This window comes from Octodon degus, unplaced genomic scaffold, assembly GCF_000260255.1.
Source record: "Octodon degus isolate 3935 unplaced genomic scaffold, OctDeg1.0 scaffold00081, whole genome shotgun sequence".
NCBI classification, from domain to species: domain Eukaryota; kingdom Metazoa; phylum Chordata; class Mammalia; order Rodentia; family Octodontidae; genus Octodon; species Octodon degus.
In genome coordinates, this window is record NW_004524657.1 from 2,021,571 (window position 1) to 2,041,641 (window position 20,071).

At 37.3% G+C, this 20,071-nt stretch overlaps 1 protein-coding gene and 1 pseudogene across 1 annotated transcript in view; one reads left to right on the plus strand and one right to left on the minus strand.

The window, feature by feature from the left end:
• LOC101585745 (zinc finger protein 721-like) overlaps positions 1–19,694 on the minus strand; it is a 95,453-nt gene extending 75,759 nt beyond the window's left edge. Inside the window, 1 exon segment of the mRNA XM_023721291.1 lies at positions 19,596–19,694. Coding sequence (XP_023577059.1) covers positions 19,596–19,598 — 3 coding nt within the window. The 5' untranslated portion in view covers positions 19,599–19,694.
• Positions 959–15,794, plus strand: LOC101586935 (annotated as a pseudogene).
• Positions 19,695–20,071: the final 377 nt, after the last annotated feature.

Sequence of the window (20,071 nt, forward strand, 5' to 3'; positions counted from 1 at the left end):
AGTGATGTATTACAGGTTAGAGCTGTGTACCCAGCCCAGGGTGGACACTAGGACTGACCAAGTGTCCACTGTTAGCCACACTTTGTGACCCACATGCTGAGGCCAAGGAGAGCCTCAGGACTGACCAAAGAATTATGCCACATTTAGCTGCATTTTGGGGCCTTTGTGATCAGCTCAGGGAAGACATCATGACCCAATGATCAAGCACTCTATCAACAGGTGCATGCCCACAGTTGCTTGTGGGATCTCCTTAGCACATCACAACAGAGGTGATAACAGACACATGACTAAAGATGATAACAGCACCCATGAGGAGAGTTCTGCTTAAGGACTGAAGTATTACCCCAGCACAGAGAGGGTCAGAGAAAACTTAGGGGATAGGCTTAAAGAAAGGGATAGCTAAAGAAGGATCTCCTAGCACTGCTTGGAAGGCCTAGGATCACACCAGTTTGATCACAGGGCCAGTATTTTCATGAGGGAGGATAGGTTTCAAGGATAAAATTATGAGAAGGGACATTCTTAAAAAACAAAGAAAGATAGTATAATGGTATCTTTGAGCTCTGATACTGCTCCCTACATCCAGCAGAAACTAGTTGTCTAAAATATTATAAGCTAACATATGGGTGGTCTTCAGTAAAATCATAATCATTTGCTTAGGAATACTTATGAATCGTTCCTAGGTTTGTTAATATTCATATGTCATTTGATGTCATTGATGTTGCTTAATTTACTACTATGGTCAAGGTAACATAGAAGTGGATAACAACTTGTTTTCCCTCTATGCCAATACATGGAATTCCTGGAGATCATAGTAAAAATGGATATAAATACACACTGACATGTGGGGAAACAAGGCAACTGAATACTCCCAGGGTCCCTCAAAGCGGAACAAAAGGTCACATACAGACAAGAAAACAAATACCTGGAAGTAGAGCTCTACAGAAATTTTATAGATGCAATGAAGAAAATAGATGGGTTCAAAGAGGCAATTAACGGAAATTACACATCATTACCATCCAATATGTTCACAATTGATTCAGAGGAAATGAGTAAAATGGACAAGCTGGCTAGAACAGATCAAAATATGAATGACAGATTCAAGAAAAATGTTCACAATTGTGGAAACAATGTTAGGTAGAAATACCTGAAATAAAAAATTCTTAAATTCCAGAAATGACCAATGTAGATATTCTGATTAAAATGGACAAAATAATAAATTATGCAGAAGTCCTCAAGAAGACAACAAAAGAGAGAGGGAAGAAAAGACCATCTAGAAGCTACTGTACAACACTGAAAAGATCAACCTAATGCTACCTGGAGCTAGAGAAAAAGTAGAAGATAACACAGCATTAATAATATGTTTGTGAAAATCATAGTGAAAATTTTGCAAACATCAGTAAAGTATTTTAAGTAGAAGTAAGGGTTAAAGAATGCTATAGCACTATGATTTAAAAAAATGCTCATCAAGGCATAGTTTTATTAAATTGCTAGATATAAAAAAAACAACAAACATTTTAAAGCAAAAATAAAATTTAAAAAATCACATACACAAGTAAATCAATTAAAGTTACAGACTAAAACAAAGGAAAGAAAGGAAAGATCATTTTGTATATATATACAAAATAGGATAAATTTACAGCTACTTTCACTTAATTCAATGGGAAGAAAGAGGTGTACTAACAGTGTTTGGACAGAATATCCTGTCTGCTTCTTGTACTATGGATAACCACTAAGAAGATAACAATGTACAATGTATTGATTAAAAAAAATAAAGTTACAGACTACTTAGCACAAATTTTAATGTCCAGAAGAACTTGAAGTATATTCAACATTTTAGAGTAACTTCCAACCCTATTTAATTTATCAAGCAAATCTATCCAAAATAGATGAAGAATTAAAGACATTTATTGAAAAAGACCAATTCAGCACCATAATCTCCTTGATCAGAAAATTTAGGACACTACCGAGTTACATGACGTTACAGTACAAGTTCTCATATGTCCTGAGTCATAATTGACCTTAGAAGGCTAGGGCCAAAATGTTGGCTTCCTTGCAGCCCTCCTTTTTCTCTAAGTTTGGTCTGCAAACAGGTTGTTAACCATCCAGAAGACAAGCTTGTTGTTATTATCGAAAACATAGGCTGTTAAGCTTAACTTTACTATCTGTCTGCATATCAAACATCTTAGGCATAATATGGAACAGGTATTTTTCATCAAGTATTGATATGTTGAACTTTAAGTCCCTACAGAATATGATAAAGAACATTTAAAAATTAGAATATATTTTAAAAATAGGCATAAAGAATTATATACTTCTCATGTTTGCACATAAGTCCAAAAATCTCACCATATACAACCTTGAAGCAGGACAAAGAGGAAAGTGATCAATGATGTAGAGTGTGCCTAAGGAGAGTCACATGGAGAGAAGACATTCCCTCAGGCTTTCACAGAGAGCACATTGGCCAAGCAATGGCCGTGACTCATCCACATGGCTGACAAAGGTTCTACAATCTGAGGTACAGGATCTCAGGATAAATCCTGAGGGGATTTCACTGACCTTATCAGACCCAAAAGCTACAACTCTTGTTGCATAGGTCCTGCTTTACCTTGGTCTTAACCATCCAGAAGGAAAGTATAAAAATGAAATATAAGAAATAAAGCCATGTGGTTATGTTGAGCTGTGGGGGACTCAGGTCAACAATTTCTGACACTGCCAGTTAAGTGGAAGACCCAATACTATTATGGGATACTGGACTCTTTTAGAATATTTTGCTGAGTTTACACATCTATAATATTCAAATAATGGAACTTAACAAAAAAAGGGTATACAGATGAATGTTCATTTTGTATCTGTGTATTCAAAGTGGTTGGGATAGATATATAGTTACATTCTGTTAATGAATAGAATGATTTGTTCTAATGGTGTTTGTAAATAGGATATCAAGTCCGCATCTTGTATAGCAATTAACCACTAAGAAGAATGTATGCAGTGTGTTAATTATTGAAACTGTCCTACTGATTTGATTCGAAACTGTCTCATTGCTATTTGTTTATCAATAAAATTATGGCAAAAAATAAAAAAAAAAGACCAATTCAGGAGATACACAAATGCTGAACCAGTAGGTAAGAAAATATTCAAGAATATCCCAGAGAGAACAGTAAAAACAATACAAATATTCCCCTTTTAATAAACTACTTGTTTTATTTATTACTTGAACTTACAATAGAGGCATACTCTCAGATTCATGACCAGCCACTCAGAGATATGGCCAATATTTTGTGTATAGTTTTGTGCATTTTGTTGATAGAACTGCATTTTTTTGGTAGAGTACTCCTTGTTTATACAACACTGCAATTTTTGCTCATTGTAGTGTATAGTACTGTAGTTTTATACTCTGCTATACAATGGACCCTTGAATTACATAACTGGCCTCACATACAAACAACTTGGGTTACAACAGGAATTTTGGGCTTCACGTAACAACCAGAGTTAAATTATGACCCAAATGCTGCCCACTTACGCAGTTGTAAACAAAAGCTCATGATGCCAGAAGAGTATACATCAGTATATGTAAGCATCAGGCTGAGCCCAAATGTGCATGTATGTGGACATGATTTTAGTCAGTGCTTTATATAGTTGCTATGATTGCTGCTATCAAAATAGCCCCCAAAATCTGGAAAAGAAGCTAAGGAAAAAAGAAAGATAAGGAAAGCAAACTCAATGAAAAGAAAAAAAGGAAATTGTAAAGAAATAAGAGAGTTGAATTTGTGTGATCAATCTTGCTAATGTATACAGCATGTCAAATCTATGTTCTTAACAATCTCACAGAGAAAAGATTTGTGTAAGGAAGTTAGTGCTGCTAAAGTTTTACTCAAACAGTTAAGTCACAATCAACAGTGTTAGATGAAGCACAAAGGCTATTATTACTGCGGATAAATGAAAGGCAGATGGCAGGCTATAACCTCCCTGTTTCTATAATTTGTGAAAAAGCTAGGACTATAGATGCAGACCTTGTAAAGGATAATCCATCAACAAGTTAATGTGAAACACTTCATGCCACCAAGGGATGGTTTCACAATTTTAAAAGTGAGAACTGGTGTTCATAGAGTAACTAGGCATATGAAGCACCCAGTGCTAATGAAAGGGCTGCTAAAAATCACATATGCTACTTCAAAATGGTGACACAGAGAAATGACTTTTGTTCTCAAATTTTCAACTGCGATGAAACTGTGCTTTTCTGCAGTAAAGTGTCCGAGAGAACATACATTACACAGCAAGAAAAGAAAATGCCAGGTCACGAGCCAGACTAACCTTTTTGCTGTGTGCCAATGTGAGTGGTAATCTTAAGATAAAGCCATTATAGTTTATCATTCTGAGACTCCCAGACTAAGAGTTCAGAAAACAAACTCAAGGTAGCATACATCCCAGGGATGCAAGGATGCTTCAATATACACAAACCTATAAAAGTAATACACCATATCAATAGAGCCAAATCTAGAAACCACATGATGATCTCAATTGATACAGAAAAGGTTTTTGACAAAGTCCAACACTCATTCCTGTTCAAAGTCCTATAGAAAATTGTAACAGGTGATCTCTACTTCAATCTGATAAAAGCCATCTATGACAACCCAATGGCTAATATAATTCTAAGTGGGGAAAAACTGAAATCTTTTATCTTAGATCTGGTACAAGACAAGAATGTCCTCTGTCACCCCTCCTATTCAATATAGTTCTGGAATCATTAGCGAGAGGCATTAGACAAGAGAGAGAGAGAAATAAAAGGAATAAGAATAGGTAACGAAGAAGTTAAATTATAATTATTTGCAGATGACAAGATACTTTATTTGGAAGACCCAAAAAACTTTGCCAAGTAGCTACTAGAATTGATACAGAAATTCAGTAGCATAGCAGGATACAAAGTCAATACCCAAAAGTCAGTAGCATTCCTCTGCACAGATAAACACACAGAGGGAAATTAGGGAAACAATATCTTTTACAATAGCACCGCAGAAAATGAAATACCTTAGAATTCATTTAACTAAAGAACTGAAAGATCTATTCAATGAAAATTACAGTACTCTGAAAAAAAGAGATCATAGAGGATTTCAGAAAATGGAAAGATATTCCCTGTTCCTGGATAGGAAGAACCAACATTTTGAAGATGGCCATACTCCCAAAATTGCTGTATAGATTTAATACAATCCCTATCAAACTACCACCAACATACCTCACAGGCCTAGATAAATCATTCCTAAAATTTATTTGGAACCAGAAAAGATCTAGAATAGCAAAAGCAATCCTGGCCAACAAAGACAAGGCTGGAGGAATTACAATTCCTGAAAAGGGTCTGCTCTCCAGAATATATAAAGAACTAAAAAACATTAACACCCCCAAATTTAAAGGTCCAATCCAGAAATGGGCATCTGAGATGAACACACACTTCTCATAGGATGAAATTAAAGAAGCAAATACATGAAAAAATGTTCCACATCACTATCCATCCATGAAATGCAAATTAAAACAAGATACCATCTCACCCCAGAAAAAATGGCTATCATAAACAAATCAACCAACAACAAATGTTGGAGAGGCTGTGGTGAAAAAGGAACCCTTCTCCACTGTTGGTGGGTATGTAGACTGGTGCAACCATTATGGAAATCAGTGTGGAGGCTCCTTAAAAAACTAGGAGTAGAAATCCCATTCAAACCACCTATCCTCCTACTGGGAATTTTTCCAGAGGAACTGAAAGCATCATATCATAGTGATATATGTGTACCTATGTTTATAGCAGTGCACTATTTGTGATAGCCAAATCTTGGAAATCACCAAGATGCCCATCACATGAAGAATGGATGAAAAAGATGTATTTTTATACAATGGAGTATCACTCAGCTCTAAAGAATGATAAACTCGAAGCCTTCATATCTAAGTGGATGCCACTTGAAGATATAGTCATAAGTGAAATAAACCAGACACACGTGTAAATATTGTGTAGTCTCCCTAATATAAACTCAAAAGAAATAGAAAGATATAACACAATTAAAAGGAAAGTGAGAACTTGAGGATTAGACATTGAAAAGAGGGCAAAGAGAAAAGCTAGGAAACATGACAAAGGCAAAGCCATACATATATACACAAGGATGGGTACAGCAGTGATCCTGAGAACTATCAGCAGGTTGTTGAAACTAGCAGTTACTTGGTGGGATTCTCTCCCTGACTAACTATATATGCTGATACATGAGAACTGAGCAACTGCACTGAAGATAGCAATGTGTAATAGTGGGGTCATGCTTGGAATGCCTGTCATTCTTGTCTTCTAAATACATACTGCTTGTCATGACATACCAATTGGGGCCAGACTGTATCTCAAGTAAATGTGTATGAGTGTTTTTTTTTTTTAAAGATGTTCCATCTTATGCCTAAGATGTTTAATATTCAGACAGATAGTGAGGTTAAACCCACCTGCATATTTTGTAGGGCAATAATAAGCTTCTCTTCTGGAGGGCTAACAACCTAAATTTGCAGACCAAAAATTAGAGAAAAAGAAGGGCTGCAAGGACAGCCAATATTTTGGTCCTAGCCTTTCAAGGTCAGTGAGGACTGAGGACATAGGATAACCCTGTACTGTCACATCCTGTAACTCACTTGTGCCCCAAATTTTCTGATCAAGGAGATTATGGGGTCACAGAGGAATGTGATTGATGATGTAGAGTGTGCCTAAGGAGAGTCACATGGAGAGAAAATATTCTCTCAGGCTTTCACAGAGAGCAAATTGGTCAAGCAATGGCCATGACTCATCCACATGGCTGACACTGACAAAGGATCTACAAAGTGTGGTACAGGGTTTCAGGATAAGTCCTGAGGGGACTTGACTGACCGTGTCAGATACAATAGTTATATTTCTTGTTATATAGGTCTTGCTTTATCTTGGTCTTAACCATCCAGCAGAAAAGTGTAGAAATGTGGTATGATAAGTGAAGCCATATTAATGTGTTGAGCTGTGGAAGGCTCAAGTCATCAGTTTCGGACACTGCCAGTCCTGTGGATAACCTACTACTATTGTGGAGTACTGGACTATATTGGAATATTTTGATGAATTCATGCACCTACAATATTTGGATGGCAATGGAATATCCCTCTCTGACAAAGCTGTACAAAAAAAGGTGATATAAATGAAGAACAATTCTGTACCTGTATATACAAAATAGTTAGGATAGATATATAGCTACTTTCTCTTAATCCAATAAGAAGAAAGATCTGTACTAATAGTGTTTGGACATGATATCATGTCTGCATCTTGTACTATGAATGAGTACTACAAAGACAACAATATGCAATGTATTGTTGTAACTCTCCTACCAACCTGTTTTGAAGCTCTGATGTTGCAATTTGTTTCTCAATAAAATTAATAAACAAAAAGAAAACAAACTCATGAAGAAGAGACTGGGACTCATGTGGAGGTCTAGTGTAAAAGTCTGGATAGCAAGTGTATTTTTCTTGAGTAGTCTGAAAGGGAGGCCTTCTGTCCTACTGTTAAGAAAAATCTAAAGTACAAAGGTATAACACTTGTGGTTCTTATTATGGATAATGTTTTTGTTCATCTGTGAGATTTGGAAGATTTCCAATGATGATCAGTTGAGTTCCTAAAATATAATACATAATGCATGTCCTTTACTGCAGTCAATAGAGAATGAAATGGAAGGTGGTTATTGTTTGGAAAAGAAAATCCCTTTCCAAAAGAACATTTAGAATCTGGCTCTCTGGTTTCCCTTTTCTCCTTAGGAGAGTCGATAGCCCACTAGGACCCACTTTTGGCTCACTGGTCTCAGGCTTTTCAGAACTAAAAACCAGTATAAGGTTGTCTGTTTCTGCTTTTTCTTTAATATTGTCCTACAGTATGACTTTGCCACTGTTATTAAGCAAGTGAATGCAATGACTGGCTTTTTCTCTGCCTGGATGGGTCTTCTCTACCAATATTTGTAGCTCTGTCCATGTTTCCCCCCCAGGATTTCTTTTTGTTTCATAAGAACTTTGCTGCAATAATTGTTGATATTCCCCTCCTGAGAAAGCTCAAAAGCTGCCACTCTCTATTACTCAGCCACTATAGTTGCTGAAGTTGCTCTGTAGAAGATTCTCCTGAGCATTCCTCTAATAGTTCTTCAATATCACCACTGTCCACCTGCAAGCCTGTGTACTCTGCAATCATGACAATGTCATTAAACATAGGGTCAACTGAAGGCTCAGCCTTTTTTACACGGCTTTTAAAGTTTCTCTCCTTTATAATTTTAGGCCACTTTCTTCCAGGAAGAACTCTGTGTCCTTAGAGAGATATCAGCCCAGGCATTCTCAATTAACCACACACAGAAAATGATGTTGCAATGTTCCTTCCAGAACTTTTAAATTAATTAATTTATTGTTGATACAGGGTCTCAATACACAGTTTGGACTCATAGTGATCCTCCTGTCTCAGCCTCTCCAACACTGGGATTATAGACATGAGCCACCATGCCTGATTCTGGGTCAGCCCTGTGTGCCCTTGGTTCCAGGGCTGGCATAGTGGAACCAGGGATCAAACTTAGGACCTTGTGTTTGCCAGGTAGGTGCTTAGACCACCAAGCTATCTCCCTAGACCCCTTCCAGAACTCTTTAAGGGTTAAATCTGGAAGCACTTCAAGAACAGTTCCTTGGTGTATAGCTTCTTAAAGTTAGCTATAACCTGCTCCAAGAAGGATACCAGAGAGCCAGATTCCAGATGTTCTTTTATCAAGGTACTCTCCTTCTAAACAGTAGCCACCTTCCATTTCATCCTCTCATCCTGTAAACCAAGGATGCCAACCTGAATGCTGAGTACAGCATGAAATTATTGTTTTTGGTAAACTATGCACATTTTATAACTTTTGGTGAATATACTTGGAAAATGACTGGTGTTTTTGGTAAATTATGCATATTAAACAATACTTTTTATTATGAAAAAGTTAGTTAAGGGGTACTTTGATGGTTTCAGAATGCATTATGTGTATTTCCATTACTTCTTATAGGAAAAAGTCTTGACTGACAACCAACTTGAGGTCAGTGAGTCCTCATGAATGAACTGAGTTTGTAGTCACAGGTCCACTGTACATCACAGTATTGAACACTAGGATTTATTCAAATAAAAGCAAATTCACCACGTTGGAATTTCTTGGACCTTTTTTTTTCTCTAAATATTATAATGTACATACTACATACAATTCCTCCTTTAGTGGTCCATCCATTTAGAAACTTAATCATGGAACATGACTCAGTTATTTAAAAAATGCCTATAAACTATTGTATTTTAGGCACATTCTCTAAGCATATTGTGCTGATAAACACAGCCTTCATGAAAAAAACAAATGTTTTAAAAATATGTATTATTTCTATAATGTATGGTGCTGGCAAAAATAATCTAGCTTATGAGTTCTGGATATTGAGGCAGAGAAATAAACCCAAGAATATATGGTTTGCCTATTTCAGTGCAGAAAGGTGTGACTTGAAACAGCTTTAGGGTTTTATGAGACTCATTAGTTCTTGAGATTTCATAATCTTTTTCAAATGGAATAATATGTATAGAATAGTTTTCATATTGTCCATTTACTTTTTTTCTAGGCATATGAAGAAAAGATATGAAAACACATGTCTAGAAAGGTTCATACCTAAATGCTTGACAGTTAGTATTCGTCAAAGCAAAAAGTTAGGATTCAAATGTCCAATTAGTGAATAATCAAACATATGAACTAATCATGATAAAGAATATCATTCATCATTAAAGAAGAAATGATTTTGTGATAAAGACTACAAAATAGATTATCTTTAAAATATCATACAAAAAGAAAAAGAAACAGAACCTAGGACAATATTAATTTATCCTACACAAAATGGCCAGAACATAAAAATTGATTAAGTGGATAAAACTTAGCATTTCACAGGGCTTTGGAAAACTGGAGAAATCAATAAAAGAGGCAAAGTGTACTTAGGAATTATTTACAGTGCAATTAATAATAAACAAAGGCAAAAGAAAGAAAAGGAGACAAAAGTGAAGGAAGTAGGAGTATGGAGGCAAGAAATGGAAGCATGGGTAACTAAAGGATGAAGGGAAAGGGAAAGGAAAAAAGCAGTAGAGAAAGGAAGAAAAAAAGGAGTGAGAAAAAGAAAAAACATGGAGGACAATGTGCTCTTATTCAGTACATCCCTAGACAGAAAACTTTTAGATGAGAGCTTGATGGGGAGGCCTTCTTTCTTTTGTTCTTCTGATCTTGCTCCTGAGGAAGAATGTGATGGGATTATTGATACTGAATGTCAGTCTTCAACTTCAGTCTACTTTGAGATGTTTCAGTATTTGGTTGAGAAGTAAATGACAAATCAGGAGAAAGAAATCTTGACAATGACAGTGAGCTAAATTGCACACCTGGAGAAGGCAATCTGATGTTCCTTAGCAGAAGGAATTCTTGATGTGACAGCCACAATGAAGACATAGGAGAGGATGAGTCTTAAACTGCTTATGAGACTACATACATGATGAAAAGGATTTTTCTTCTGTGAAACCCACTTTATAAGAAGAAATGTTGTAGAGAAAAATCTAAGATATCTGTGGAACACAGAAGCAGGGAAACAAGATACACAGTTTTCGTAACCCTTAACCACTAGCAAGTTCTGACGGTACCAAAATGTGCAGAAAAGGAACATCATGTTAGTCAAAGACAACATGTAACAGAAAAATGGAGGCATCTCAGGATGTAAAGCATTGATACTCATACTGACAATATTACAGATGGAAAAAGCAGACAAAAGTACATGGATAAGTATAGATTCCATTTACTCCAGGCAGCATCCTGACAAAAATATATCCCTGCAGTACAAATAGGTATCTCAGTAGAGACAGGAAGGAAACTGGCTGGAGTGGCCATAAGAAATCCAAGATGCCAAACAGGATAAGCTAAGAAAAAGATGAGTATTTCTCTAAGCATGGCTGTTGTATTTGCTGAGATTCACAATAAAATGAAAACAAAATGGTGAAAATTTAGACTGTAGCAGAGATAAATGTTACTGTTAACAAGCACTGAAAAATAGAACTTTAAAACTATTTTCTGCTTAGGGATAAGTGCCTTCCTAAAACCTAGGGCATGTATTATACTTTCCCCATCTCTCCCCAGCCCAGAAAATAAACAAAATATGTAGATGATGACACCACAAAGTACAGAGCCCAGTTCCCTTTCCACAAGAAAGAGGACAATGAGCTAAAGATGACTGTAAGTGGCGAAGGAGATGTAGACTTGCATTATTTGTGTTCTCTGCACACTGTTCCTTACATTAAAATACCTTTGTCCACCTTTAAAAGGAGAGATGGTGACTGCAGGAAAACAGGCTCTCCATCTCCTCATACATGGCTTTGAGCAAATCCTTTCTTATTCTTAACCAAATAGATAGCCTCCTTTGATTTGTTCAATAGCCAGCAGATGACAATGAGCCTATGGTCTAGTAGGCCAATGATTACTTATAGTTCTGTTAATGAGCAACTTTTTGTACATTACTCTGTCATTTTCCTTATCTACTTAGTAAGTATTGTCTTAGCACTCACTTACTGTGGTGATACAGTAAGTGAGATCAATGTATTAAGCCCTTAAACCAGAGTTTAGTGAAGCTTGTTTTGTTTTAGCATTGACTACAGAAAGTGTATGCATTTGGTGCAATTATAGTCAGGCTTAGAATATCAAGCTTTTCTTAGTGTCCATGTTCTAGGAAACATCTGAATTGGGTTGTTTTATAAAATATTAATTTTGATAGTTGGCTTCAGTTGATTATTTAAAAATCCAATAACACCTCAGTTCACAAAGGCTTCTCTTTGCAAATTCCATTCACAAACAAAAGTGTTCAGCAAAATTTTGCTTTTGTTCACAAACTCCACATTAGGTGACAAACCTAACCATGGCCATCTTCCCCATACAACTATTGACAGCCATTGTCTGAAAAAAACAAGCTAAATTCATAAACTGAGGTACCACTTAAGCATGGGAGCATATGCCTGTAATCCCAACACCTGGAGGTTAAGGCAGGATCGTGGTAAGTTTAAAGACATCCTGAGGGCACGTAGTGAGTTAAAAGCCAATCTGCTACATAAGAAGATGTAGTCTCAATAAAATCCCAAAAGTTAATATAAATAATTAATGGAGCAAAAGGACAGTGCTACACACATGCAAATACAACATACTGGAAGTCTAAAGCGAGGGGATCACAAGTTAAAGATTAAAATAAGCAACTGAGGAGGATTTGGTATTGTTAGGCAAGAAGTATAAAATCGAAAACATATGTGAAGTGATTCCTTGGAATTCAAGTAGTAAATAGCACAATTTCATTGTAATAGAAGTAGAATTGTTAAGTCATTAATACATAGGTAAATCATAATAATTCCTAATCTTACCAAACTTTGGAAATGCAAAGTATAAATGACTCATTTTAATTCACTTATTAATATTTGTGAACTAGGTATTAGATATATGTAGACTGTTCCAGAAATGTTTCCAATCACAAGTTTTATTAGAGCATATAAAATCATGCTCCATTTATAAAGTGTAAGTACTGTCCTAATCATAATACAGAAAAATGAAAAACTAGAGAATGAACAGCATTACAAATTGCATTTGCTTCTCTTTTTTCATTGCAATGTCCGTGAAAGTACTCCAGGATCTCACCATTACTGAGCATATGTTCTGCAATTGAACTACACTCAGCTTACCCACGTGTTTTCAATGCAAAATTTCTTCTTCTTCCAATACTGCAAAAGTCACAGAATGAGTTTGAAATATTTAGAATTTAGGTGACCAAAGTTGAAAATAAAAAAAGTTTCAGTAAAATATACAGGTTATAAGAAATAGGGTGTTTAGCAAAATATCTCATAAGATCAACCGTTAATTAGTAAAACTGAATACCCTGAAAAAATAAACAACACAAGAAGTTACAAAAGGTAAGGACAACACAAAACCTCACCATGAAAATGAGAAACATCTCCAAAATCCATTGATAATATAATTTCTGAGAAAAAGTCACTAAGTGGCAGTGCTGGCCACACAATTTCTATCCTGTTACATCAACTTCTGGAATGCTGGGGTGACATACCTGTACCACTGCACTTGGCTGGTCAAGGATATTATAAAAGAAAAAGTATAATTTAGTTGTCATTTAATAAAATTTAGATAGATATATAAAGTCTTAGAAATATATACAATTTTGCCCCAGGGACCTAAGCAGAAAAGTCATCCTGAGTTTGAGGGCAATCTGAACCATACTGTAAGTCTGTCTAAAAAAAACCCCAAATATCTATCTATCTATCTATCTATCTATCTATCTATCTATCTATCTATATCTCCCAGCACTCAGGAGACTCAGGCAGGATGATTGCCAGACCTTCAAGGCCAAAGTGGGCTATATAGTGAGAATGTGACAATAAGGCCAGCCTGAACCACACAGCAAGACCTTATTTCAGGGGCTGGCGATACAGCTCAGTGGCAAAATGTGCCTGCCTGGCAAGCACAAGGTTCTGAGTTTGATCCCCGGTCCCAGAAAAAAAAAAAAGACCTTATTTCAAATTGAATCCAACAAAAACTTCCCTTCATAAATTCCCAATGGGATTACAGGTGTTTCCATGAAACTTTAATATATATAGATGAAATATGCATAGATACAGGTTTCCTATAATGAATATATTTGTGATGTTTATAAAATTATACTAAGCTGGCCACAGTGATGATGACTATAATGCCAGCACTTTGGAGGCTAAGGCAGAAAGACCACCCTGAGTTCAAAGCCAGCATAAACATGTAGCGAGGTCAAGTCCAGCTTGCACTACAAAGTGAGACTGTTTCCAAAAACCAAATTATATCTATCCATTATACACACATGCACACAAAAAGGATATGTTCATCTGGGCATGGTCTTTGATGATTAATAAAATGTTAGGAAATCACTGCAGAAATTTAATCAAATTAATGTGAACTTTACCTGAAACAAGGCATCATATTTAAAAGGCTGTTACACCTGTGCATAATAATTCTCAAAGTCAGGATAAAACATTAAATAGTACCATAAAATTGTTTATTAGAAAATAGTCTCTCCTCTTGGCAGGAAGCCTGGTGGCACCATTGGTCCCTGGCATATGTGATACCCTAGGCTCAATCTGAAGTACTATAAACACACACTCTGGCTCTCTCTCTCACAGTTAAGTAGTGTTTGTATATTTTGTCAAAGATTATTATGATTTAACATCAAAAGTAAATCAACAAAGAAGAACTTTGTGTGTATTTGAACGCTGGCATAAATATGATTTCTAAATCTTAATTTTTATTATTTCTTAAGTCTCCAGTAAAAACATCAAAATAGATGAACAACTATGTATGTATAAACAACACACACCATAAAGCTAACACATGGTACACTAAATAGAGACACTTTGCACCAGTTATTTCAGGATCAGAAATAAGTTAAGCTGCACGTCTTGTGGATTCAGCACCAGCGCCTGGGACTGGGCCACAGCCTCCTCAGCAGCCCGTGGTCTGCTGACCACGGATCTCCGCAAAGTAAACGAGCTTCGGGCCTTCGTGAAAATGTGTAAGCCAGATCTGAGGGTCTTGCATACCGAGGAGAAGCACTTCCTGAAGGAGAAGGTGGAGAGCACATGGTGGGGGGGGGGGGATGGATGAAGTACCACCTGCTACTCAGAAAGCTAAATCAGAAGACAATATCAACTAAGAAAGTACAGACAGTAAGAAGACAGGGGAAAACACAAAGACAGATGAGCCTTCAAGTGAGGAAAGTGATTTAGAGATGGACAATGAAGATGTCAATGAGCCAGATACTGATACCCCTCAAGAAATGGGAGATGAAAGTGTAGAGATAACTGAGGATATGATGGATCAAGCAAAGGAAAAGTTGCTCCACATGATGGTGAGCTACAGAAAGCCACTGACTTGTTCACAGATGCCATCAGGAAGCTGAATCCTCACTTGGCCATTCTATATGCCAAGCAGGGGAGGGGGGTCTTGTGGGTTAGCTCAGTTGTTTAAGTGCCTGCTTGGACAAGCTCAGTCAAGTGCAGGGGACCACGGTTTGATCCCCAGCTCCACATACCTTACCAGACCCATCCTTAAGGCAGCCTGAGCCAGCCAGCCACCCTCCCCAAAATAATCCTGTATGCCAAGAGAGAGTGTTTTCATCAGATTGCAAAAGCCAAATGCTGCCATTGGAAATTGTGATGGGCCACTGAAACAAATCCTGATTCATTCCAACTGTACAAGCGGTGAGGGAAGGCACACAGACTTCTGGGCTGTTGGGAAGAAGCAGCCCATGATCTTGCTCTTGCTGTTAAACTGGATTATGACGAGGATGCAAGTGCAATGCTTAAAGAAGTTCAGCCAAGGGCCCAGAAAATTGCTTAACATCGGAGAAAGTATGAGTGAAAATGTGAATAACAGAGATCAAAGAAACAATAGAAAGAGTTAAGAGGGCTGGAGAAGAGCATGAAAAACAGTGGCTTTCCTGGAGCAATGCCTGGTAAATTCCCAGGAGGAATGCCTGGGATGGGAACGGGCATGGCAGGAATGCACGGGCCCAGTGAGATTCTTAGTGATCCAGAGGTCCTTGCAGCCATGCAGGACCCAGAAGTTGTGGTGGCCTTCCAGGATGTGGCTCAGAGTCCTGCAAATATGTCAAAATATCAGAGTAATCCAAAGGTTACGAATCTCATCAGTAAATTGCTAGCCAAATTTGGAGGTCAAGCATAACGCTCATCTAACAAAGCCCTTCAGAAAAGAAAAGCAACCTAGATCACTTAATGGATGTCGCGATAATGCAAAGCAGTGTAGCTTAGACCTCATTAGGAGGGCTGGGGTGCTTTGAAGATGATCCCTTCCCCTCTGCACCAAGTGGAGCTCAAGTGTTTTCCTTTAAGGCATTCATTCAGATAATGTTTTCCTATTAGAAATTACAAATAAAACACCTTTTTGGACGTCAGGCATTGAACTCAGTACAGTTGCCCTTGCCAGGAAGGTGCCACTGAGCTATATCCCCAGCCCTTTAAACACTTTTTAAACCTTGAAAAATATTTAAAACATTCAAAAGGTCTATTAATCCCTACATTTTTCTTAATCGTTTTTAGATTTTTTTTTTCCTTTGAATTACTGGGCAAGGAAGATACTTATGTATGGAGATTTATGGCTTTAGTATGAATAAAATAAAGGTTTTTGGGGGGTGGGAAGCAAATCTCATTTAAGAAGATGAAGTTTCAGTTGGATATATGGTTACTAAGACATTTTCATTTGGCTTTTTAATGGTTTCTCTTTTCTTTTTTGAAGGTAATTTATTTCAGTATAACTATCGGAACCAGCAGTATTTGAATATGATCTGGTTGGGGACTGGAAGTATTGTAGGACATCAGCAGTCTTATACCATGTTTTATTTACTATGCTCCCTTGTACAGTTTGCATTTAAATCTTACACTGGGCTGAAGGAGTGATCTTTTTCTAAGTCACAGTGGAGTTGGGTTACTTAGATATGTTCTTGTCCAAAATATCAAATAAAAGTTTCATATTATTTTAAAAAAAAAGAAAATAAATAAGAATATTCATTCTTTCCACTGTTCTGTCACATAAAACCAAAATTCATGTGTCATGGTATAAGGCAAGGAAGAGAAATAAATAAGTTATTTAAGGATCGAAATGAATGAGGCACAATCATTACCACAAGTGATAAAATTATCAAGATGTGACATTTTGGAACAGTGACGAGAACACCTATCAGAGATCAACTGAAAAACTTAACAGTATTTATATAAAGTAAAAAAGCTACATGATTCCAAACCAGAAGACAGAGCATAAATACCTCTCAAAACTTTTTCTTAAGTTTATTATACACTTAATAATAACTACGAAGAAACAAGACATCTTTTGTTTAGGTTTGTTTATGAAGCTTTTGACCTACTAGAATTTAAAACAGAAAAAAAAAGTTTTGTTTTAATATAATCAAAAGAACAAGAATTTACGTATGTGAATATGATGAACATTTTAAAGAAACTACATTTTAAGAATATATTTTATCAGAAGACTGAATTTGTATCAATTTTTACAAAAACTAATATGAGCCATGAAAGAGTTAACACATGGTCCACTCTGCTTCAGCTCTCAATCTGTGCCAATATTTTGCTTTATAGAAAAAAAATCCTCCTCACATATCTCTTTATAAAGGAAAGACTATCAATACCTAAAACTAGTGATTCACCTTAAGCATTTATATATCCATCTTTATAAATCCTTATCAAAAATTCTTTAAAAATTTGCAACAGTCATAGAAAAAAAGCATCCTGCACATAATTAAAATTCAGTAGCCAGGAACAGTGCACATGCCTATATATTTGGTGTTTTGAGACAGGGTCTTGCTATGTAGTCCAGGACGACCTCAATTCACATTGACCCTCCTCCATCAGTCTCCAAAGTGCTCGTTATTATAGTCAAATTATAATCTTAATACAACTATATTAAAAATAAGTGACACAACTATAAATTCAACAAAGCTACAAGATTCCAAGTCAGAAGCCACTACATGAATAGCTCTCAAACCCTTCAAAAAGAAAAAAACAAAACAAAAAATCCCAAAACCAAAACCAAACCAAAACAAAACATAAAAAACAAACCCATCACTTTCAAGTCTCAAACAAAAAAGAGAAGTTTCTCTTTTCATTTACTGGGACACACTGTAGAATTACATTCATTTAAGGCTGAACATGAGATAATATATAGAATACTACATTTACAAGAATTATTAAGAAATATTTCTGCTTTATTCTCAAACAAGATTTGTTATGGGTAGCAGTACAAATCAAGAGGAACAGGTGATTGATCATCTATTTACGGTGATAAATCGCACATCTTATGAACCAAGTATACCTGATTTTTTTTTTTTTTCAACAAAAACATTCAAAGGTGCACTCCAGGTAGATACAAGACAAAAATATGAAATAAAAACTAAAATATAGTTTCCTAATTTTCATGTTTTTCTCAAAGGCAATTAGGGATGAGTGTGCTGATCTCTAAGCTCGGAGCTCAAGAGGCTGAGTCAGGAGGATTGTCACAAATTGGCTGCAAATCTGGGCTACAAAACAGGTTCAAGGACAGCCTGAACTGCATACCAGGACCCTGTTTAAAAAAAATGATTAAGTTTCCTTATACGTAGTAACAAAAGATATATTTATGTAAGTTTTACTGCTTTCTCCTTCCTTAATGCCTGTTATGTTTGACCCACACTAAGACTGAGCTAGCACACATTTTTTTATTGTTACACTAACAACAATGTGACTTCAGGGAAGGACTGTCCCTGTCATTGGTGTACATTTTACCACCATCACCATTCCCTCCTCTCCCACTTTCTTTCTTCTCCCTGCAGAGAAAATTTTTATCACTAAGCACTGAGATCTCCGATTTCAGGTTTCACTCCTACCAAAATACTCCTTTAATATAAAGTTCACCTCAATCAGCAATTCAATTCTTAAAACAATATCGATAGTCCCAGGAGCATAGCAGTTATATGAGATGTCACTCCTCTGCCTTTCCACCCCTACCAAATCACATGTCCATGTACAGTCCCAAATTCAATGATTCTCACACTGTCTGTGTAACAAGCAGTCCCTTCTGGAAGTCTTCCATAACAGCAACTCCCTAATATATATTTACATCTCCATGTCTCTCAGCATTCTAAACTCTATGGTATGGGAAGACCGCATTTAAGTGGTCTTTTTCTTTGTAAAAGTGTCCTCTAAATATTTGTTATTTATTTTGCTACGTATGTGATTGAATGCTGGGCAAACAGTCTACCAATGATTCACACTGCCAGAAAAGTTAAACCTTTCTTTTCTTTTCATTAGTTTACTTTTCTTTTTTTGTAATTCATGTTGGCCATAAACTCACTGTAGCCCAGGCTGGCTTGGAAACTGCAACCATAGTCTGGCCTCAGCCTCTCAAGTGCTGGGAGTTTAGGTGTGCACCACCACACCTGGAAAACTTTTCTCTCAATTCCTGCGGCATTAATGATCACTTGTCCCTAGTTTGGCTGAGTGGAGATGTACTCGAACTGCAGCAGTTTTCTCTCATCACAGTGGAGTGTTGGCCTGAGGAACTAAGCTGTGGCTTTGAGAACCCATACCACAGACAACCATAAAGCGGAGGTTCTCCAGATCTCCTGGAGGAGTGACTGAGACCAAGGATCCCGCACTCCACAGCTCTCCAGCTTGACTCTCCCCAAACTGCGTCTCCCTACCGTTCCCACTCTTCACACACAAGTGGAGACGTGGTTGTAGGCTGCAGCTGCCTGAGCCTGCACTCTCGGCTGGTGGGGTGGCTGTGGAGAGACACAGTGCTGGGACCTCAAAGTAACCCTGCCCCAGGCTGGGAGAGGGATGGAGTGAGCGCGGCCCAAGAGCAGGAGGAACTGACAGGCGAGCAGCGCGGAGCCTCTGGTCCGCCATTGCTGCTCTGATCGCTTCCACCCAGGCCTCCCGGTCTCCTCGATATCAGGCACCCATCCCACAACGTCACCATTACGTGGCTGGAGGGTCTTGCAGGGTGATTCCCACGCGGTCTGCAGCCAGTCGCAAACCTAAAGCAAGGCGGTCTTCGCAGCTTGTGCAGCTCTCAGCGCAGTGTTCAGGATCTGGTCTTTAAAGCCAGAAAACAAGCTCCCTTCTCTTGGGTCCCTGATTGGACAGTTTATACAGCCCGCCCCCTCAACATTGATTGGATCCCGTTCCATTGCCTTGAAACTAAGACTGACAGCCGAGGGCGGGCTGTATAAACTGTCCAATCAGTGTGAGTGGAACTCAAGCGGGAGGTTATAAACCAGACACTACTAATTCAATTTCTCTGCCAAGAGGCCGACCTGTCCTAAATTGCATTTAATCTGAGTTTACGCCTGACTTTCCAGAGCTGCTGCTGTCATTTTTTTGTTTCTAAGATAGAGTCTTGTTATGTAATTTAGCTTGTTCTGGAACTCACTGTTTAGCTCAGGCTGATCT